The sequence below is a fragment of the Megachile rotundata genome, chromosome 8, assembly GCF_050947335.1.
Source record: "Megachile rotundata isolate GNS110a chromosome 8, iyMegRotu1, whole genome shotgun sequence".
In the NCBI taxonomy this organism is placed as follows: Eukaryota; Metazoa; Arthropoda; class Insecta; order Hymenoptera; family Megachilidae; genus Megachile; species Megachile rotundata.
Genome location: NC_134990.1, coordinates 17890290 through 17911504, shown reverse-complemented (window position 1 = coordinate 17911504; position 21215 = coordinate 17890290). Strand labels below are relative to the sequence as shown.

The following is a 21215-nucleotide window of genomic DNA, read 5'->3' as shown; positions in this document are numbered from 1 at the left end:
TTTTGTATATAAGCCTATAACTTACGGTTTATTTTGTGTAACATACAAATCTCTATAAAAATATTATTTATCAAGCAAAAAGAATACCTTGTTTCTTTTTTTCTTTATTTTTCTTTTTTTTTTCACCTTTTATACGTTTCATGACCATCTTGTTCGTCATCGAGCGAGAAAAACAAAAGCAACAATTTTTTAAAAGGCAAAAATTTCTTAAAAAATTCTTTTTTTAAAGTTACTTCAAATAGTGTCTACAGCCAGGAAAGTAATACAATAGTGACAAATGTAGGGAATAATGCTGAAAATTTGAAAATATAATGAATAAGACAGATGTAATATTGGACGAATGTTATAAAGAAACTTTAGCACGTGTTAGACCTTATGTATTAGAATTGACATCTGCAGAAAATGCAGAGTTATGCAAGGTTTGGCTTCATAAATTAAACGCTGCTTGTTCGCAGCGTCGTTTGAGGAACGAATATCTATTAGAATTGTACAGGCAGCTAAAAGCAGGTCATATAAAAGGAATTTTTAGCAAGCCTCCATGCAATGGACTTCTTCTACCATTACCTAAGCCTCATCATACGGTACTAATAATTTAGTATTTGTAAATCTTGATTTAACAAAAAAAAAGAGAAATGATCAATGTGTAATACAGGTTTGCATTAGTTCATCTGTAAGTGATCTGTCGGATTGTGCCATGAAATCTCATCGTAATTGTTTAAGACCAAATGCAACATGTGTTCAACATCAAAGAAGTAACCTATTATTAAGACATCATATGATGGATATCAGGAGTATGATTTAGGAGTAAATGTATACATGCATACAATGCACATAATAATACCGTCATTATAGAATTACAGGCTCAAAATGATTATCTAAAGAATCAGTTAGTAGAGTATCGAGACAGATATAACGGGAATGAGCATGATTATTTATCCGCGAGTATTAATCAGTTAACTGTTGATGTGACTGATTTAAAAGCTAAGTTAGTATGTCACTAAATGAACGTGGAAAGGGGTGATTAATTTTAAACAGTTATAAATTGTTAAAAGATTTACAGATGTCCAGAAAATGAAAAGTTATTTGGAAGAAAGTTATAAGCAAACTATTCAGGAATATCATTATTCAGTTGTAGAACAGTTTACTGAATTGAGGCACCAGTTGGAAAAGGAGCGAGTAAAGAACAAGTCATTGAATCACAGTATAGCCATGATAAGTGAAAAGTTAGAAGAAATCATCCATGGTAAGGTAAGAAGAAGAAATTTCATCGGCAAAATAAGAAGTACACAAGTTATTTTGAAGGATATAGGAATGAAAGAGGTGGAGAGACAATGGATGGATAAAGTGAATATAATATGCGACCGATTCGATGCGTTAATGAAGGAAAAGGATAAGGAGTTACAAAAGAAACACGATTTACTTGTAAAGAAAGATACCGAGTTGTCGAACAAAGACGAGAGAACAAAAGTAGAAATTGAAACATTGACCCATAAGATTTGTGATTTAGAAGCAAAATTGGAAACAAAGATTAGAGATGTATATTTTTACGCATTGCAAAATATTATAGTTCATTTACATTTAAGTAAGTTATCGAATAATATATTTTTCTCAGGAGGATAAATTACAGGCAATGTTAGTTGAACAATATACAAGTATGAAAGGAGAATTTAGCAAAATGAGAAACGAAATAGATTGTGAAAGTCAAAAGCAAAATGATATTTTAATGTCTAAAGTTTGTGCCCTGAAAAAAGCTGTTGTGAAGCTTGAAAAATCAAAAGAGAAATTAGAACATGATTTTGAGAACAAAATGAAGGTAATTTATTTAAAATAATATTTGGAACATTGCATTATATTATATTCTGTGTCATAGAATAAAGATATGGAAATAAAAACGTTACAATTACGATTGCAAGAAGAGAAAAACGAACTATGTACATATTTGAATAGAAAAAAGCAAACTGAAATGGATAAAGTTGTTAGCTTGTTAGAGGAACAGTATAGAACGCTACTAGCTGAAACAGAGGCTAAGTCGGAAACTCAGACACAGGAGTATCTCAAGGTACCATGAATATCATTTTAAACGTATAGTATCAATTTTTAATTAAGAATATTACAAATTGTAGAAAATAGTCATTTTAGAAAATCAGTTACTTCATATGAAGAACTCGAATCTATAAAACAGTAAAGTAACACGTAATACGTTATAATCATACAATTGTATATCATACTTCTTCGTAATAAATGTTCTGAAAACAGTAACGATGTTTTAACTTCCCGGTATACTTGCCGATGTAACTTGCTAAAATGATAAAAGATGGCGCTAAATCTGAAATTGCTATGGCAACTGTTTGTCAAACAATATAAAGCAAGTGTAAGAAAAATGTTGAATGAAAAGTTTTCAGTTTTCAACATGTAAATAGAATTAATTTCTCAATGGATTTCCAACTCCTACATATGTACATACAGTATTTTGCGTCGTTAAAATAGTACCTTTTAACATATTTTTATGAGACATACTGAAACCAATTCGCATGACAGCGGTGACATTAACGGTGAAAACAACTATCAGGACATAATGTCGCTGTACTTTGATACACGCGTACAAAACCCGGAAACAGCTTCTATAAGTACTCACGCAATCTGGCATGCCAATTATCCTTTGTTAGCTGTTGCTGCATATTCTCAAGATAAGGGTGGTTTTGTAACTATTTATGATGATCAAGGAGAACTCGTACAGGATGTGGAATCACCGAGACATTCAGTATCGCAGGTGACAGCTCTTGGATGGCACCCAGAAAGACGTTGGCTCGTTGTAGGATGGGAAAGCGGAGAATTGAGGGTTAATAACCTGTTAAAACTTTGTTAAAGCAATTGTTTTGTAAGAGTAAACAGGAGTAAACATATATGTAAAATTATATACGTATTTAGGTATGGCCAGGCGATACTGGGAGCGTTGAATTTAACTTAATAGTCACACCGCACCATGATCCTATTACATTTCTGCAATGGAGTCAACATGGAGGAAGATTGGTATCGGCGGATGCAACTGGTTCTATAGTTGGCTGGAAAATTGATTCGAGAGGTCAATTGTTAATGATGTTTCACCATGAGCTGAAGGATTCTTTTGCAGAAATAGTATTCAAAACAATTCCACCGAAATCAGCGTTCGATATAAAGTGGGTTGAAATATATTTTTTGAAGATATAGAAAAGATTAAAAAATAATAACCATTTTCAGTGGTTTAGCGAAAGCAGCGATTGCAGGAGATGAAAGATCGTTGGATATATTTAGCTCTTGGCGTCCTAGAACGGCTGTACCAACAACGGTTGCAACGCAAAGAGATAATTATGCATTTTATGTTGGAACAAGCAGCGGAGTAATATACTTTGTTGACAATCAGGGTCAATGTACGGAAGTTCTCAACACGAACGGTGTCGCGTTACAGTTTCTATTGCACCATCAAAGTAGAGATTCCGTTATTATTATGACGGAAGGGTTAAATATAGGGCATTTTCAAGCGGATCCAATTACTGGAAGGCTCGTCGAATTAACAAAAGTAGTTCAATTACATACTGTTTACTTCCACCAGAAAAGAGTATCGAAATTTTATGTAAATGTTTATTTTTAGGTGAAACTCAGCGGTAGATGCGACGTGTCACGAACTAGCCCAGCAATGTGCTGGGCCGGTGGAAATACTTTAGCAATTCTTACAGGAGAATTAGGTGTCCGTTGTTGGGATCTTCATACCGGCGATAGTTACGTGCTGTCTGCTCCGGATTCATCTCCTGGAAATATCGCTACACCGCAAGAGATTTGCACAAGCATATCTTTTTGCAAAAATAATGGTGCTGTCTGTATATTATTTGGAGCATAAAATATGTAGAAACAAATGCATTACTAAAATTTTCCAGGTACTTTGGCTGCTGGTACAAATCTGGGAACAATCTATCTATGGAAACGTAAAGCTGAAACGGATTATGATGAAAATGGTTGGTTGAGTATACCAGAATCTTGTAGCATTCATGGAACAGTGAAACAACTTACATGGGGAGCTGTTTTATTGAGAAATCCATTACTTGCGGTTAATTGTATAACGAATGTTTTTATTCTACATCAACAACCAATGTGTGCTGCATATAATGACGGTGTTTGCGCCAGTCAACTCGCACCTACTCAAATTTTACTAGAAATTGACGAGCTTTCTTACGTTTTGAAAAGCGACATTCAAATACAACTGGTAGCTGTAAACAAAGAGCACATTGCTGTATCCTCGGGTAGACAAATCGTGATTTACGGAATATATAAAGATAATTCCGTGACGACTACGATGGTCACAAGTTTCCATTGCGATACGGAGAAGCTGTTAATTTACGAGCACACTTTGATCGTTCTGACCCCTGTAGTTATTCAACTGCGATCGATGGAAGGTACAGTTATGCAGGTGTTACCTACGTTACCAGAAGAAGGTGAACCGATCACGATGGACCTTACTGGACAATATCTTACGGTTGCATCTTTGTGTGGAATTTTAAAAATTTGGGACTTAAGTAAAAGGGAAGCGAAATTGCATACCAGAGCAATGGCAACTTACGAAGCGATCAATGATTTTGCTGAAATCATTGAGGCAAAGTGTAACTCGGACTGTCGTTTAGTATCCGTTACAGTTGCCATGACTAACTTGATGCCCAGTTCGATTTTATACGTTTGGGACATAGAAAGCGATCAGATACACGAATTTGATTTCGCGGAATCTAATGACATCGACGAAGATGATACTGGTCTGGCTGTAAAATGCAAAGGAAGATTAGTAACTGCTCATTGCTGGGACGTGGATGATCCTAGACTGCTAATATGCCGTGCTCAAAGATTGGATAGTCGAGATTCTAAACATTCAACGAAACAGATGAATGAAAATGGCTACGATGTCTCAAAGGTCAATGTAGTTTTGGTTTCTATATTCGCGACGTCGGATCACGGGATTGTCGTACAGGACATAAAACCGGTAACAGATGAAAATTCCAGATTACTGGGTGTTCAGGCTCCGCACATAATTATTCTAAACTCGGAGAAGAACGTCGAAAATAGTAGCAGAGTGAGGAAATTGGCCATGAGGGAATTCGAGGAACTAGACACATGCGATGCTATAACAAAAAAAGCTGTACTGGATTTCAGTTTTCACATAAGCGTTGCTAACATGGATGAAGCTTTCAAGGCGATAAAATCTATAAAAAACGAAGGTATTTGGAAGAGTTTGGCTAGAATGTGCGTGAAAACGAAACAGTTAAATATGGCTCTTTTGTGTTTGGGTCACACGAAACAAGTTAAGGGGGCAAGGGCGCTGAGAGAAGCTATGCAAGACGAAGGTTTAAACCTGGAAGCCAAGGTGGGGATGTTGGCTGTACAGCTTGGATTGTATAACGACGCCGAACGTCTTTACCGCGAGGCAGGGAGACTGGATCTATTGGGCAAGCTACTCGAAGCGCGGAATAAGTTTAAGGAAGCCATAGAGTTGGCTAGAAACGAGAAGAAAATTCGTGAAAAAACGAGCTGTTACAATTATGCGAGAGCTCTCGAGAAAGAAGGTAAAATAACAGAAGCTATAGACATGTACACGAGAGCAGAGTGTCATAGATTCGAAGTTCCAAGAATGTTGTTGACGAGACCGCGAGAATTACTGACGTATCTTAATAATTCCGACGATCCGGAGATTAAAAACTGGCATGCACAGTACATAGAATCAACGGGCGACATGGAGGGAGCGTTACGACTGTACGAACAAGCAAAGAACACGTTGGCAATGACAAGATTACTCTGTTACTTCGGTAGAGAAGACGAGGCTAGCGATTTGGTGTTGCGAACGAATCATGCCGCGTCTGCGTATCATCTGGCTGCGTATTATGAATCGAAAAACAACGTAGCGCATGCCATTCACTTTTATACGATAGCCAAGGCTTACACGAACGCGATCCGCTTGTGTAAAGAACATGACATGTTCGAAGAATTATGGCCCCTAGCTGTGCTTGCACCAAGACAGACGCAAATAGATGTTGCGAAATATTACGAAGAAAATGATCAGTCGGATAAGGCTGTTTTGTTGTATCATAAAGCTGGTCTGCTGCACAAGGCTTTGGACATTGCATTCAAGACCAAACAGTATAGTGCCCTGCAACTTATTATCATGGATGTTAATGCGGATTCCGATCCAGCATTGATAGAGAAATGCGCTAGTTACTTCGTTGAAAACGATCAAATCGAGAAAGCCGTTGATTTGCTCGCAACAGGAAGGAAATACATGAAAGCTCTGGAACTGATTCAAGAACACAACATTCTGTTGAGCGAAGATCTGGCGGAAAAGATGACCCTGGATAAAGCAGATAATGACATAGAACGCGAGAAACTTCGAATTTCCATATTACATAGAATAGGCGAGATCGCTTTCGAACAAGGAAACTACCACTTAGCGACGAAGAAGTTCACTCAAGCTGGAAACAAGTTGAGAGCCATGAAGGCCTTACTGAAATCGGGCGATACCGAGAAGATTTGCTTCTTCGCACAAGTCTCTAGACAGAGAGAGATTTATATCATGGCTGGAAATTATCTACAGTCGTTAGATTGGCAAAATCAACCGGAAATATTAAAGAATATTATTAATTTTTATTCGAAGGGAAAAGCGATGGATTTGTTGGCTAATTTTTACGTGGCTTGTGCGCAAGTGGAGATCGACGAATTTCAGAACTACGAGAAGGCGCTCGATGCTTTGAATCAAGCCAGTAGGTGTCTCGCGAAGGTAACCGTTCCGAGAGATCCAGATATTCACAAAAGAGCTATCGATCTGGTGAACAATAGGATAACTGCGATCAGACGTTACCTAGACATCAAGAAGTACGTTATAACTGTCCTTTTTTTATTTTCATATGTAAAATATTATTAATATGAAACACAGTTACTAATAAGGTGTCGTAAATGCTCGTTATAGATTGTTCGATAGGGGAGAGACAAGCGCAGCGACGCAACAAGTGCGTCAGTTGCTCGAATCTCATGGACCTGATTTGGAACAATCGGTACGTCGCGGTGACTTGTTTGCGACTATCACGCAGCACTACGTCGACATCGGCGACACGGATAAAGCACGCGCTACTATAGAGGAATTAAAACGTTTAGTACCTGGAATTAATTTAACCTATTACTACAACGTGAGCGTGTTGGAAGCGCTCGGTTACAAAATGAAGATCGAACGAGAAGAAAGTTCTGACAGGGAAGACGACATCGAAGAACTTTTAGGCGAATAAGTAAATTAGAAGATAGGATACACGTGAAATTATCAATCCGTCCATGAGTCCGATTATTATGTAGTTATGCAGTGGAGTTATGCATTTAGTTATGCATTTAAAAAAAATCATCATTTAACGTTTATTAATCAGACTTATACATAAACAGCCTTATTCCCTAACGTTTTATTACATCCTAGAAAATAAGAATTTATAAAAGATTGTAATTTTGGATGATGAACATCGACTCGCTGAATGTTAAAGTCAAATTAGATACATAATAAATAGACGAATTGTACAGAGCAACGAACAGAACGAAAATAAAAGACATTTATTAGACGAATCGTAATCATGAAATAAAAGAGAGTATGATGAAACGAGTCTGCTTTCGAATAAAATATGTTTCGCGGTGTCGAGAGACATTCACAATTTGTAATGTTCTCGCCGGTATCGATGATCGTTGCTCTACGTTCTTGGTCCAACGCTAAAAGTTTCGCGTACGATACGGTTTTCTCTTTTTGTCCAATTATCATCGCGTAAAACGCCTTGTAAAACGAAGCAACAAGATATCAAGAATGTCTCAAGTGCACCAAACTAGTTAAAACTGTTCAAACAGTCTTCTCCGGCGTTGGTTTTTTGCACGGTGACGCAACTTCTGTTTCTGGTTCGTCGGCTTTTCGCTTCTTCCGTACTAAATGCGATATGTCACTGGCGGGTTTCTGAATTTTTGTCGTAGAATCACTGCTGCCACTCGGTCCAGCACCGTTGGAACATCCACCGGCTACTTTGCTCTTAATGCCTTCTATAACAAGCTTGCAAGCTTCTTGTTTGAAATCCTTCATGTCCGAGATCTTCTCTTGAATCTCTGGCAAAAGTTCTTTCAGCTCTTGTATCTCCCCTTCCACGGTGTAAAAAGAATCGTCCGTTTTTGGCGGTTCCTTTATCTCTTCCAGTTCTTTTATACGCGCCTCCAACAATTCGGTCGCTTTGTTGAACTCCTCGATGCTGGCGTCGAATTCATTGCCCAAAGAATGGGCCAACGCTAGCTGATAGTGGATTTCTGCTATTGCTCTTGGTTCTTGAGGTTCAATTTGTTGCAGCAACTCCAAACATCGATGCAGATCATTCAAGGCACCTTGGAAATTTCCACCTTCCATGGCTACCTCTCCTAGAAGTCGATAAGCATCCGCTAGCAGCTTCCATCCACTTTGTCCACGCTTCAGCAGCACTAATTTCGCTAATTCCAGCACCTCCCAAGCCACCTTTAACGTAAGAGTGAACGTTAGATAGTTGTGTTCACGAGCTAGAAAACTTTCGATATATACGTATATAGGAAATGATAAGAAACATTTACTCGTGTACCTGCAAGTTATTGACTTCGTCGTCTTCATCCTCCTTTCCAATATCCTCTCCATCGTCTCCGTTCTCCTTCGCGTCTCCATTTTGTTCGGTCGTCGAGCAAGAAGGACCATTGGTATGATTCATGTCCTTGCTAGATCCTGCTTTAACTTCCTCGCTTTTCTTTTGGGTTGGTTGCTCTAAGGTTTTCTTGTCCTCGGTTTTATTAGAATCCGACTTTCCCGTCTCCTTCTTTTCGTCGCTGTTAGATTCAACATTTTCTTTTTTTTCTTCGCTTTGCGGCTCCACCTTCTTTTCTTCCTTCTTCTCGCTACCCGCCTCTAGTTTCTCTCCTTTCTTCTCCGTTTCTGGTTTATCGGGCTGTTCGGCCGATCTCGATTCGTCAACTTTCCCGTCGACTTCTTTCGCGTCGTTGCTCGCTCCATTGTCGCTCGCGCGCTCTTCATTTTCTTCTTCTTTCTCGTCCACGTTGCTTAACTTTTCGTCTTCAACCTCCTCCTCGTCCTCCTCGTCGTCTTCCACGGAATCTTCGTTTCCCGGCACACCGCCGCCCAACACACCGGCCTCTTCTCTGGCCAGACCAAGAAGAGCACGGCCGTAGAGCAGGTAAGGTTCACCCAGTTCGTCCGCGGTGTCCCCGTGTTTCTCGACGAGCATCTGACAGGCTTGCGCCAATGCGGTCACGGCCATGGTGTAATCGCGTACCAACAGGTGACGTTTCCCGTGGGATATCGCGGTTGCTGGGTCCGTAAATGCTGTATTCTCGGCAACGTCAGCCATCTGCAATACGAAATAGATCGTTTCAGTTAGAAGCGAATCGTGTCGGTTAGAAGCTGACCAAGTCTTTTGGGCTTTCCCGGTAATACGTGTCGTGTTTCCGTACGGACTCTACCTGACGGCGCAACATTTTCCTTGGGCATGGTATAATACGTTACTTAACGTTAATGAACTCGGAAATCTCCGAATGTGTTAAGAATTTACCGCTCTGCTTTGGATAACGGGCTGGCATTTAAATGGCCGTCGAGTATCGAGCCAGCGTCAGAATAGCAAGAGCACCTCGTTAAGAGACAATCGTCGTTTCCTGACTCTCTCGCAAACGAGCTGCAGCTAACAAGCCGAGTTCTCGAGATAAGTTTCTCGCGGTTGTATCGAGTTTCTTGAACCGATACAGTTTGAAACACTGCAAACGATTACCGTACACAGTTCACAGATCGATAATTAGTAGAATAATAGGAAACGAGTTGTTTTTCGCGAGAACGAGGGTAAATAAAATCGTGTTATGTTCGTGTGCAAAAAACATCTTAAGAGCGTTATGTAACATAAGATACTTCTAATGCCATCTTAACCCCTTATAATATCGAGTGACATCGGTGGCGCAGTTTATAGTTCGCATCGAATGGATCGCAGTCGCGTGTTCGAATCGTAACTATACCTCTGATTACGATACGCCCGGTCGAGAATCTCCGAAAGAACTTTGCCGCAACAGCGATTAGCTAATTTTCATGTTTGCAATTACCGAAGTAACCGAGAAAGTTTTCAGGGACAATAACAACGCAGCACGAGGGAACAATAAAGTCTATGAAAACTAAAAACAAGATTTTAATAACGTGCCAACTACTCCCCCGACCGTTCTTTATATCTTTTTATAGGCGAAGCGTAACGGTTTAATTAACGATGTACCAAAGTCATGCGACTGTTTCGACGGAAAGAAACGATCCTCGAAAAGAAGCAGCGAGTCTAGATCATCTATTCCGAAGGTTCTTCTAAATGAGAACGATGCAGCGTACATCGGGTGGTGTATCGTTCGTTCGCACCGAAGCGAAATTAAGAAGGGAATAAACGAAGAAAATCGTGGAAGGAAGAGCTTCAGAAAGAAGAAGAGAAGGTAAAAGGCAAAGGATCAGAAAATGGGTTGTCCGCAGCATCCGGGTGGGGTAGTCGGTCGGGTGGTACGTCGGTCGATTTTCGTGCGCTTCGACGCAGAACGGAGAGGGCGTGCTGGTCGTTTGCTCTCTCTCTCGACGTGGTGAACAGTCACCGAAAACATAGGGGCTCTGGGGGTGACGATTGGTCAGTGCGTAACTGGCGACTGTCGGTGCGGTTGTACGGGTTTTCAGTGGGCTGCCAGCGGTCGCCCTGGGCACCACCTGCATGGATGGAGCCTACCCGTGTACCCAGGGCCCCTGGTCCACGTCTGATTTTTCTCGTTGCTACGCTAGCTCTCACTTTTGCAGGTAACGCAATTCTATTCGATTTTGCTTCTCATCGTTACGAATACGCTTTTTCCTTCCTTCCTTCCCCTTTCTCTTTTTTCCTATTCGTTGCGTCGTGTTATTGTTTAGATTCGTTCAACCGGCTTTTCGTCAAGATCCACGCAATAGATAATCGATAAACCGTTTGTTTCTCCGTCGTTTGCTTCGTAGACTCGGTGTTCGACGACGCGAAAGCTGCGTCTCTTCTTCCCGTCTCTTTTCAAGCGTGTAAATATCTTGCTACGCGATCAGCTGATCCGAAGGATCGCGTTTCTGGGCCATTTTGAAAGATGGTTCGAATACCAGAATGATCGAAGATACATTTACGTCGAGCTTCCGACATGCATGGTACGAGAAGCTTTCGATGTATCTGACTGTTCTTGAAAATCGCGTGAATTTTTCTCGTTCTACCGCGTTAACCGTGATAATTGGAGCGTGTTTTGAAACGGTGAGACGACTGGGTTTGTGTTTGATGTCCTAATTAGACGGACCACGGCTGTTCAGGCTGAAGCACGTGGATAATGATGCTTTCGTAACCTGTTTAACATTGTTCTCGCCGATTTGCTGTACATATGTTCTGTTTATTATCGCGATCGGCACGCCTTCGAATCGTTTGTTTCTAGTTAATAACGTTATCCAAGAGAACGGGACGTTTGCTCTCCTTCCAGTCGATTTTTAATCGATCAAGGTATTCTTGCTGCTTTTGATGGTCCTGGCGCGATTCGATGAGCTTCGTGTAAACGAATAGTACTATCGGTATCTGGAACGAATACGCAGCGATTAAAATATCTCCTTCGAGATAAAACGGAAAAGAAAAGAGTATTTCACATACTACGACAACTGAACGGACGTGTCTTCCCTTCGAGATCCTCTTACGATCTCGAACGTCGATCGGTAATTTTCCGATCGTTGACAAAATCTTCTTTTGTCAGTGTCATTTTCCAGTTCACGTGGCAGGGTCAGCAACCACCGGTTGAATTCGTTGCATCGTACTCCATTCTTTTATTTTTTTTTCCTTTTTCGACCGAGGAAGATACGGTCACTCGAGAGAGAGAGAGAGTGAGAGAGAGAAGTGCTCCTGTTTTGCTAAAGGGCTCTCGACAGCGACCGCTAGCAGATTTCTTATGCGATAAAATTTTCTCGGCGGTGGAGCTGTGGCGCGAAGGAAAACGAAGCCTCTCGTCGGGCTAGCTCACGATGGGCATTAAACGCGGAAATTCTTGTATATTAGCATCGATCCTGACCAACGTTGTGGAATCGTTCTTTTTAATCTTTCGTAATGGGATCAGTACGCGTCGCAGGAACACAAGACTAGCTGCGCTCTTTTTTTCTGACGAGTCAGCTCCGAGACAGTGGTTTAACGGCACCAAGCAAATACTTTTCTTTCGTTAGCCGCGTACGCCGAAAATCGAGACATCGATCTCTCTTTTCGCGAGCTCAACCAAAAATTATTCTATCAATTAACTTGCTAAATTCTAGCTCTTCTGCTTCTTTCCTAACTGTGGATAATTTCTTAATAATACTGGTCAAGTTTTGTCATAGATAGCCCCTTGAAAGAAAATCGACGAAGATCGAAAGTTTCGGAAGCTTAGCATAAAGCTTGAAAAGTACTCCGCAACTCTATTCACTGTTCCATTATTATGCACATCGCCGGGGGGTCTTCGACATCGCAAACTTCCAGAGACTTAAAATAACGAGGCCACCGCGCCACAAAGGATATATCTGACACGCGATACAGAACGTGACTGGTCCATGAACAAATTTTCTCTCTATGTTCCAGCAACTGGGTTGTTATGTGGCGCGATAATGTCGGACCATTGGGAAGAAGTTGGATGGGACAAGGAAGCGCTCAGTCACGCTAATGTTACCCTCACGTGGTACTTGGATGGACAGGTCGCGTTGCTCGAGCCGCCTTCTGGCCACAGGAACCACCACACAAACAGACGGTCCACCTTTCTTGTCCCCATGTACGGCGGTATTTGGATCATGTGCGTCTCGCTTACAGGTAACATACAGAATACTATCAAACGTTTCCAATTCCCGCCGGATCCTCGTCTTTTTTACCCGACGAATAATTCTTCCCTTTTTAAAATAATTCTAACCATGTTTATTCTAAACAAAGAAAAGTCATAAATTTTTGAAAACGTAAGATCTCGAAAATATTAAGTATATTATCCTGCAGGACAGAACAATTCGAGAATTTCCTTTGCCGACTCGTATGGAAAATCGATTTTGTACGATGCAAGTGTGTTTTGCGCTTTAATGCAAGTGTATGTACACACCTTTTCGCGTAATCACTTCGATGTAGCCATGACGCGTTTCTGTATGAAAATGTTCTATACATAGACACCACCACCTTGACTCTGACCAGCCTATCGACCAGTCGATTAGGATCTGAAACATCGTGCTGTCTGACTAAGCATGTCGTGACCGTGAACATCTTGGATGTTTCGTTGTTGGAAGGCCCTGCCAATCACTTTCGTTTACTTAAAGAGGAAAGCGTAGAGAAACTGTAAACCTTTTTTTAAGGATACCTTGGCTTTCTTTCTTTCTTTCATGACGATAATAGCTGACAAATTTGTTATCTCGTTGCCTATGCTAAATTATTACATGCCCTGATATTCGACGAGAAGCAGTCGGCCTAACTTCCTAGCATCTAAAGAAAATACCGGAGAAATCGGGTCGTTTTTCCCACGGGGGAAAAAATGAACAAAGCGTCCCGGAAAAAGTCAATCGTGGAAAAGTACGAAAGGGTGTGACGCGAACAGCCAGTCGAACAGAAAAACATTATCTACCCCACGTAATTACAGTTTGCCTGTACTTCCGATCAAACTACTTTTTATCGACTATCAAACTTCAATTAAACTCCTTTCGAAAAACGACTTTTCGTATCTCTTTGTATCGGGTGAAGAATTATCGCTAGCGACAAATATTCCTATCGATGGCACTTAGTATCGACTCGTTTCTTTGTTTCGGCTTAGGTGCTACGAAGACTGAGATTTTTTACTGTGGAACGAGATCGAATCCATCAGTCGAACGACATAAGATCACGTTCGATTGTCTTTTGGAAGACTTTTACGATACAACCACAGGTTAATCAACGTGTTATTGATATAACGAGTAATGCAATTAGTTAACGCTTCTTCTCGATGTCCAGTTGAAACACAGGAAAGATAAAGTCGTTCCAAGTTGTTGCTCGACATTTTGTCAACGCGTCGTTGTCGTCGAACGTTTAATTGAAAAAACTCCTGACACTGGAACTCCAAAACTTTCCATCGTCAACCGGTAACTCTGTTCCTGACGATCGTATCGCTATACGAGTGGGCGTGCAATTACGGTCGAATGTACCTTCTGGACGTTCAATTTTCTTGCTTCGTCGCGAAAAAACGTAGAGAAAAAATGAGTTTTTTGGTATTTCGCATAAAAATTGTATCCACCTCGCGTCTGCCAGATAAATGTACGAACACTTCGATCTATCGCTACTCTATTTATTACGATCTATGACCTAGCCACTCTGATCTAAAGTTACCCCGTGTAACTTACCGATGCTTCTTCTAAAGCAACGGGATGCGTTTTTTAGAGGAGCGAACTTGACCTTGTAGGAGTTCGACTGCATGATTCGTTCGTTTAACTTTTTTTTTTAGAGAACTTCATTCGATCGTTCCTGGTCACGCCAAGCACGAAACGCTCTGTCTAGAATAGCGCGTGTGCAACGTTTCTCGAAATAACACGATCTCTTCGCGAAAATCGAACGAAAACTGAGCTCATAAATCCTGAAGCAACTTTACGATTTTAGTTATCCTGTGTCAGCATGCGATTTGCTTTAACATCGTGTTCTTCTGTTCTTGCACGAATTATGTACGTAGTAACAGAATTCATTCGATTGTACGAGATTTAACATTTAGAAGATTACTTGATTTTAATCGTGGCGCGAGAACGAAGCTTATTAAGCGTTCAAATTTTATACGGTTCACGACGAATGCCGATGCAAAATTTTTCGAACGAAGGCAGATTGATCGTTCGTAGAAACGAATCAAAATTTCGTCTATGTATTTATTGTTTTATCTGTCTTGTTCTCGACTAATGTTCGAACACACGAGAATTCGAGATCGACGAAAAAAGAAAGCTGGTCTTTAATTATCTTGGATCGATGCTGTACGAGTTTCCGATACGTACATGTAAGCTCGAAGACGGGTAACCTAGACCCGATGAACTTGGATCGATCTATTTCTGCTTCAGGATTTATTATTACTCGATTCTCAAAGTTTCCACGACCTCGATGATGGCCTTATCCCTCGTCTTCCTGACATTTCACGGAAATCCACGTTCAAGTTCGTCCTCTCCGACGATAGTATTCGGAATCTGATATCGAATCTCACGCTCCAACTATTCTGTGCTCGTGGGCCAACTTAACCCAACTACTCGTCACAAGTATCCGATTAATCGATAACGTACGTAAATCCATTTGTAAACGAGACTCTTAAGCGGCCGATAAAAATCGATCGATCGCGCGAAATAGAGGCAAACGTTTCTATCGGGCTAAAACCTGTAATTAGACAACCGAATGAAATCGTTACACATTTTTCAATTATTTTTATGTAAATTAAATTAATTAACTATTCGGAACAGACGAAGGTTTGCTACTCCATTTACGAGAATATATACCCGTAAGAATTAACCTCGGATCGAGGAATATTAAAATTTAAAGAAAGAACTAAATTCCAACTCCGACATTACATTCCTCGTGCTAAATATGCGAGAGCTGAACGTTAAAAACTTGTCATCGAAATTTTATGATACGAAAGAACGAGACACGAGAAATCGTTCAATTGATAAATCGAATCTAACAGGGTAAAATGAAACGCGAAAGTTCGGTCTCGCTTCGCAGCTTTAAAGTTCACGCTTTTTTTTCGTTTCTCTCGTTTCAGAAGAGGAAATACGACTACTGGGTCAGGTAGGTTTTCCGCAGGAGAGGTGCATTAACTACTTGACACCCGACGAAGCACACGAGGAGATCCGTGCCGCCTGGCAAAACCGTGAGTACGGTCAACGTTTCCTTTCTTCCCTTCTTTTATTTTCACCGTTACTGTTACGTTACTGTTACGTTACTGTCACTTTAGAATAGACAGAAGACTCTCTGTAACTTGATAATTCTCCCGAAACGAGAGTAGTTCACCTACTAGCTTTATGTCCTAAAAATATCAATTAAAATACTTATCTGAAATGGTATCCGCATCGAACGATTATCGCGTAGTACTAGAATATTGAATATTACGATATCGGATTATAATCAAAGTACGGTAGACTTTCGTTAAATTTCCACACGGATCGAGGCTTTGAAAACGAAAAATTTGATGGTAACGCGCTATCGTGGCAATCGCCATGTGCTTTGACGTTAGCGGTACACTAATAATATGCCTGAAAATCCGAGCTAAATTACCGATATAATATAAAAGGAGTCTACTCGTTATACTTCGATACTTTTGCCGTTTAGAGAACGTAAAAAATATCAGACTGAAAGGGTTAAATACAAGTAACGATACAAACGGTAGATGTTCGTGTTTCCTTTCAGGGATGCAGAATTTGAGTATCTCGTGTTCTCTAGTGTGCCTGATCATTCTGGGCACAGCAGTCCTCATAGGATTTTTTGGACTGTGCAGGCATCAGATATCGGCGGTTCTCGTTACCGGTGTCATGTATTTACTGGCAGGTGAGTTAATCGTTAAACAGATGTTCGGAAAGCAACGTTACGATAGTAATCGCTTTAGCTAAACAAACTTCGTCAGCGTAGAATATACTGTGGCGGGATATTGGTTGCGGGAAGGATTTCTATGCTCTCTCGTCGGGCTGACCGCAGCTGAATAAGCCGCTGTTCGCAAGAGCGAAGATCGCTTAACGTTACAAAGTTACGCGTTCGGTTCGTGTGCAATCTGTGAAACAGCCATCGCCGTCTCATAAATATACCGAGTCTCGACCACCGTTCAATAATTCCATCACGGCAGGATTAAACTTATCCGTAGTTTTAAACAAAAGACTTTGCACTTTGATCAAGTTTTTCTTCCAGATTTCAACGCGAATGAAATAATGAACGGTGTTGTTGTTTTCGAGTACTTTGAAAAAAAAAAGAAAGAATTTTTAAACGATAATAATTGTTTCAGCCACGTTCGCATTGTTCACCCTGACGATCATTCATTTCAAAAGAGCCCAGGATCGGGGTGCGAGAATATTGGATGGTCCTGAGGATGGCGTGATCGGTGGACCCGCTCCACGTAACGTTCTCAAGGCGAGACGATTCACCAGCTCCTGGAGTATGGACTTTGGTTGGGGTGGAGTCACGCTTTGCGCCCTCGCCTCGGTGGCGTGGATCTTGCTCAGCAAAATAATGCGTTTCAGCCCCATCGCGGCTATGATAGCGTAGCAGTGGGAGGCCTTCGAGGTCTAAGGTCGTTTCCAAGAGTTATGATAGTGTTTCGATGTCGACGACCCTTCTGGTATGCTCAGCGGGAGAGAGAAATGTTTATCCATAAAGTAACGTGGGTCGTTGCTGATTCGACTGGAAACCCTCGATTTGTCCAAATATCGACCGAATCAGCTCGTTAATGATACGCGATTGATCGGTGAAACGTGAAATTACAATCGTATATTATATGATCAGTCTTGCCAAATTGTCAATTTTATCTTGAAAATTAAAACAACTCAGGTGTATCGCGTAAACTTCGATATTTAAGAGGAACAGTTTGAAAATAGGGTTCGACATTGAAACAAACTTTCAGAGTATTTTTTCCAGAAACGAAATGACAATTGAAAAAGACCACCTCGAAGGCATAATCATTTGTTTATCAACAGGTAACGTGCGTCGCATATTGTTTGTCGATTGTAGCTTGAATCTATGTAAGGCACGAAGAGTAAGAAGGAGCACAATTTTTGCCCATCCTTCTGAATGCAATGTTTTGTACAATTTATCGAATCTCTAGTCTTTGACAAAAAAGAAGAAAAAGACAAAAAGAAATATAAAGGTAAATGATCGAACGAACAACTATATGCAGAGAAGGGTTGTAGTAGATATTTCTATTTTATGAAAATTCTCAAATATTAAATCTTGTATCTCTAAGTTAAACCGTACTTCCTACTTTTTTTTTTTTTTTTATTTCTTTTGTCTCTTTTACTTCATATTCAATTTAAGCATTTCGATCATTTAAACACCTTCTCCTCGTATAGATTTTTACACAGACCTAAGCTATTTATAAATGCATGAATACGAGATAACACGTAGGAAGAAAGTTTTTTGAGGCAAAGATACTATGATGTACTAAGTAGAACAGAAACGATAAGAAACATCGTACACGGTTACCTCGCTTTTGATTTGCAGTCAAATTAGTCAATTAACGTAAGAGTAATGCTATCTTGCATCTCCTAGTCTATATGTTTAGTCGAAAATCTTTGGAATCGGTTTCTCTTCTTTTCGCAAAAAACATGATAGATATTGTTAAACTTATATCGGGTCTGATTTAAACTCGAAGTAATTTGAAACTTTTTAGAAGCTACGATGAAATTGGTTGAACTTTGCTTGAAAATTTAAATACGAAATGTAATATATACCATAGATGCCCATAGTATAATTCGATCGCCTTACAGTTAGAGAGATAAGCATGTTTGTAATACGCGTTAGCATAGCAGTAAACTTGTTGGAGCCAACACGAGCAACGACGCGTGTCTGCAAGAAGAATTTAGCTTTTGCTACAACTTGTTACGGTGAAAAAATGAGGGCATACGCTAATAAAATGTATATTGTACGAAGGATTGTGAATTACAATTCGTCCATTAAGATTTAAGGAAAATGAAGGTGCTTCGAACGGAAGCATCCATTATACCCGGGGACTAAGTTTTGCCAGTTATCGGATACTATAAAGATATATACGAATAAGCTTGCAAAACTTTTCTCCGTGTGTTTATTTAAGTGAAATGCATTTTTCTGATGATATTTTCTTGATTGTCACATTTTTTACCTGACCCGTGTTATTTGTTATATTGAAATTAATGTACCATAAATGCAATAAAAAGAATAAGCTATGTATAAACAATGTAGTATCCCGATTGATTCATTTTTTGAACGCGTAACAGATCAACGTTAATGCGAGTAGTAATAACTTTACTGATCGTTTAAAATATTCAACAACGTTTCCTCGTAACTTTTAAGAAGAAATAACAGACTTATTTTCGTAAAGCGTCTTAAGATTTTCCGTGACGTATACGTTATGAAGAAATTGAAAATATATTCGTGTCATTGAGAGGTTATGTTTCGCAAACAATCTTTGCAAAAATATGGATCTCGACAAACGACCACAAGCAGTCGCGCAAACACATGCCGGTGCTATACGTACGAACGAACACTAAAATACTGAACACGTGACCGACCGTTACAAGTATATGTAACGCGGGATACGTTGTACTTTACATTCAATAACATTCTATACACATACACGCGCACATTCATAAACGTATCACAGTTTCTCGCGTATCAAAATGTTTTTTGCAACAGTAAATAACAAAGGTAGGTAAGCGTGAACTCGTTGGTACTCGAGTATGCGTGTACAAAAATAAACTCCCACGTTATGCATGATATCCGTTAAAATCGTTCAAATAAGGACGACCTTGTTTTACAAATGTGCAAAACATATACTTTTTTAACATATTTATTCGTATAAATGTTTGTTAATTGTGTAACGAAAACACGAGATTAAAAGAGTAGCGTGCAGAGAATACGAAGAGAATGATGTACATACCTTGATTTTCTTTCAATTGTTGGAGAATTGACGCTCTTTTAAGGACAGACACGTTTTCACTATACTGTTCGTAAATTGCACGCGAAATTCTAATTATCACAAGCTTTACTTTAACGGTTACGAGCAAATTTATGTACAAAGATTCGAGGAGATTTAACGGAACGACCGTTATACCAAACAACGGTTTATTACCGGCACGCGTGCAACTTGTATGTACGAGTGTCAAGCACAACATGAGCACAACGAGGAACTTGCATCGATGTGAACTGAACACCTGCCACGCACGCGCAGTTATTTTTACCGCCATTTCTAGCTTCAAGGCGGGACACATTTATTTTACAAACGCGACATTTCAAATTGAATAACTTCTTCAGAATATACCTTCCATTTGATTATACTTATAATTTTGCTTTTTTTTACGCATAACTTTTAAATAAATCTAAATATTAATAGTTAATATATATTTGCAATAAATCTCGAATAAATTTATTTCGATATATCGAAATTACCTACATTCACAAATGAGGATGTAATAATTAATATTAATATTTATCTTCATCACGGTAACAACAGTCACAATATCGGAACATTTTACGTGATAATAACGAGAATGGAGCGAAAACGTGTTAAAAATAGCATATATATCATACGTATTGAGGATTACCATCGATCGAAGCACTTCGATATTCGCAATCTGCGCACTGTAACTTTTTCAAATTCTGCGCACTTTCCATTACTTCCCGCAGTTTCGCTTCGGTAATAGGAAGTACAGAGTCGTTAGTTGCGAGGAAAAGTTGTATACTAATTGTTAATTACGAATCGCTAAATGTACGTAATATATTAATTATTAACTCCCTTTCACGATAATTAATAGTTTATGTGTAAATCTTGATAATACGATAGTATTTTGCAGAAAATATGAATTGCTTGTTGTCGCCGACACTTGTTAGCTTGCTACCCTCAACATAAATTAACGTGTACTTGCAGGTAAGAGATTTATATTTACATTAACGTTAATTTTCATCGGAATAATTTAGAACGGAATATTTTTTTTGATTTATTATCAAATATGATATAAATTATGATATCGGTTTTCGAGAGTTTTCGTGAAAATGTATGACGTCACTATTCCATGAATTTTAGCGGGAAGCTGTCGAAATATCGAGAGTGGCAGCCATTTTGGTTACCGGTGTCTAACGGCGTCTAATTGTCGGGCAAAATTTCGGCTCCGGTTTTTGACAGTGAAAACAGTGATAAAAGTGCGGAAACGAAGTGTCCAATGTGCCAAAAACAATCGTGATAGTGATATCTTGTAAGCAATATAATTAATAATCATCGTAAATACTGGTTTAGTTAGAAAATTTCGAAAAATCTACAATCGTGAAACTTTCGCTCTACAGTTCGAACAATGGACCCCGTAGGAAACTGCCTGATCCAGAATGTTCTACCAAGGGCAAGATGGTCATTACGTTACGAGTCGCAATTTTTCTTCCATCACAGGAGAAACAGAAATGACAGGCAACAGTCATCGGTTGATCGAAGACGACGAAACG

General features: G+C 39.7%; 4 protein-coding genes and 1 long non-coding RNA gene across 6 annotated transcripts in view; 4 read left to right on the top strand and 1 right to left on the bottom strand.

Annotated features, from left to right (window-relative positions):
* Nucleotides 1–212: 212 nt before the first annotated feature.
* On the top strand, nucleotides 213–2259 carry LOC100883904 (uncharacterized). Its single transcript, XM_012297251.2, has 6 exons — nucleotides 213–581; nucleotides 653–791; nucleotides 853–985; nucleotides 1053–1536; nucleotides 1613–1813; nucleotides 1871–2259. The coding sequence occupies exons 1-6, from the start codon at nucleotides 312–314 to the stop codon at nucleotides 2066–2068; spliced, it is 1425 nt and encodes a 474-aa protein (XP_012152641.2). The 5' UTR covers nucleotides 213–311; the 3' UTR covers nucleotides 2069–2259.
* On the top strand, nucleotides 1928–7607 carry rempA (intraflagellar transport protein rempA). Of its 2 annotated transcripts, XM_012297250.2 has the most exons (7): nucleotides 1928–2059; nucleotides 2539–2839; nucleotides 2929–3176; nucleotides 3238–3556; nucleotides 3629–3845; nucleotides 3912–6882; nucleotides 6977–7607. In XM_012297250.2, the coding sequence occupies exons 2-7, from the start codon at nucleotides 2576–2578 to the stop codon at nucleotides 7287–7289; spliced, it is 4332 nt and encodes a 1443-aa protein (XP_012152640.1). In that variant the 5' UTR covers nucleotides 1928–2059; nucleotides 2539–2575; the 3' UTR covers nucleotides 7290–7607. The 2 variants fall into 2 exon arrangements, with proteins under 2 accessions (XP_012152640.1, XP_003708275.2); XM_003708227.3 differs by lacking the exon at nucleotides 1928–2059 and having other exon boundaries at nucleotides 2203–2839.
* Nasp (Nuclear autoantigenic sperm protein) lies at nucleotides 7386–19917 on the bottom strand. The gene is made up of 3 exons (XM_012297249.2): nucleotides 19663–19917; nucleotides 8631–9407; nucleotides 7386–8530 (listed from the first exon to the last, which is right to left on the bottom strand). The coding sequence occupies exons 2-3, from the start codon at nucleotides 9405–9407 to the stop codon at nucleotides 7877–7879; spliced, it is 1431 nt and encodes a 476-aa protein (XP_012152639.2). The 5' UTR covers nucleotides 19663–19917; the 3' UTR covers nucleotides 7386–7876.
* Nucleotides 10534–18960, top strand: LOC100878722 (uncharacterized). Its single transcript, XM_012297248.2, has 5 exons — nucleotides 10534–10861; nucleotides 12660–12884; nucleotides 15808–15915; nucleotides 16452–16589; nucleotides 17038–18960. The coding sequence occupies exons 1-5, from the start codon at nucleotides 10783–10785 to the stop codon at nucleotides 17295–17297; spliced, it is 810 nt and encodes a 269-aa protein (XP_012152638.2). The 5' UTR covers nucleotides 10534–10782; the 3' UTR covers nucleotides 17298–18960.
* A 430-nt stretch (nucleotides 19918–20347) lies between the features above and the next one.
* Nucleotides 20348–21215, top strand: part of LOC143265084 (uncharacterized) — a 79729-nt gene continuing 78861 nt past the window's right edge. The window contains exons 1-4 of the long non-coding RNA XR_013039240.1: nucleotides 20348–20490; nucleotides 20576–20649; nucleotides 20806–20974; nucleotides 21063–21214. This is a non-coding gene — a long non-coding RNA (uncharacterized LOC143265084). The remainder of the gene's footprint in view (nucleotides 20491–20575; nucleotides 20650–20805; nucleotides 20975–21062; nucleotide 21215) is intronic.

Excerpts from the sequence above, each read along its gene's own strand:
- LOC100883904 (XM_012297251.2), top strand. The coding sequence starts at position 312 with ATGAATAAGACAGATGTAATATTGGACGAATGTTATAAAGAAACTTTA. Across the intron at positions 792-852 it reads TCATATGATGGATATCAGGA|AATTACAGGCTCAAAATGAT; the intron begins GTATGATTTAGG and ends CCGTCATTATAG. Across the intron at positions 1,537-1,612 it reads TGGAAACAAAGATTAGAGAT|GAGGATAAATTACAGGCAAT; the intron begins GTATATTTTTAC and ends TATTTTTCTCAG.
- rempA (XM_003708227.3), top strand. The coding sequence starts at position 2,507 with ATGAGACATACTGAAACCAATTCGCATGACAGCGGTGACATTAACGGT. Across the intron at positions 3,557-3,628 it reads GGCTCGTCGAATTAACAAAA|GTGAAACTCAGCGGTAGATG; the intron begins GTAGTTCAATTA and ends GTTTATTTTTAG. Across the intron at positions 6,883-6,976 it reads CGTTACCTAGACATCAAGAA|ATTGTTCGATAGGGGAGAGA; the intron begins GTACGTTATAAC and ends TGCTCGTTATAG.
- Nasp (XM_012297249.2), bottom strand. The coding sequence starts at position 9,407 with ATGGCTGACGTTGCCGAGAATACAGCATTTACGGACCCAGCAACCGCG. Across the intron at positions 8,531-8,630 it reads ACGAAGTCAATAACTTGCAG|GTGGCTTGGGAGGTGCTGGA; the intron begins GTACACGAGTAA and ends CTTACGTTAAAG.
- LOC100878722 (XM_012297248.2), top strand. The coding sequence starts at position 10,783 with ATGGAGCCTACCCGTGTACCCAGGGCCCCTGGTCCACGTCTGATTTTT. Across the intron at positions 12,885-15,807 it reads CATGTGCGTCTCGCTTACAG|AAGAGGAAATACGACTACTG; the intron begins GTAACATACAGA and ends CTCTCGTTTCAG. Across the intron at positions 16,590-17,037 it reads TGTCATGTATTTACTGGCAG|CCACGTTCGCATTGTTCACC; the intron begins GTGAGTTAATCG and ends TAATTGTTTCAG.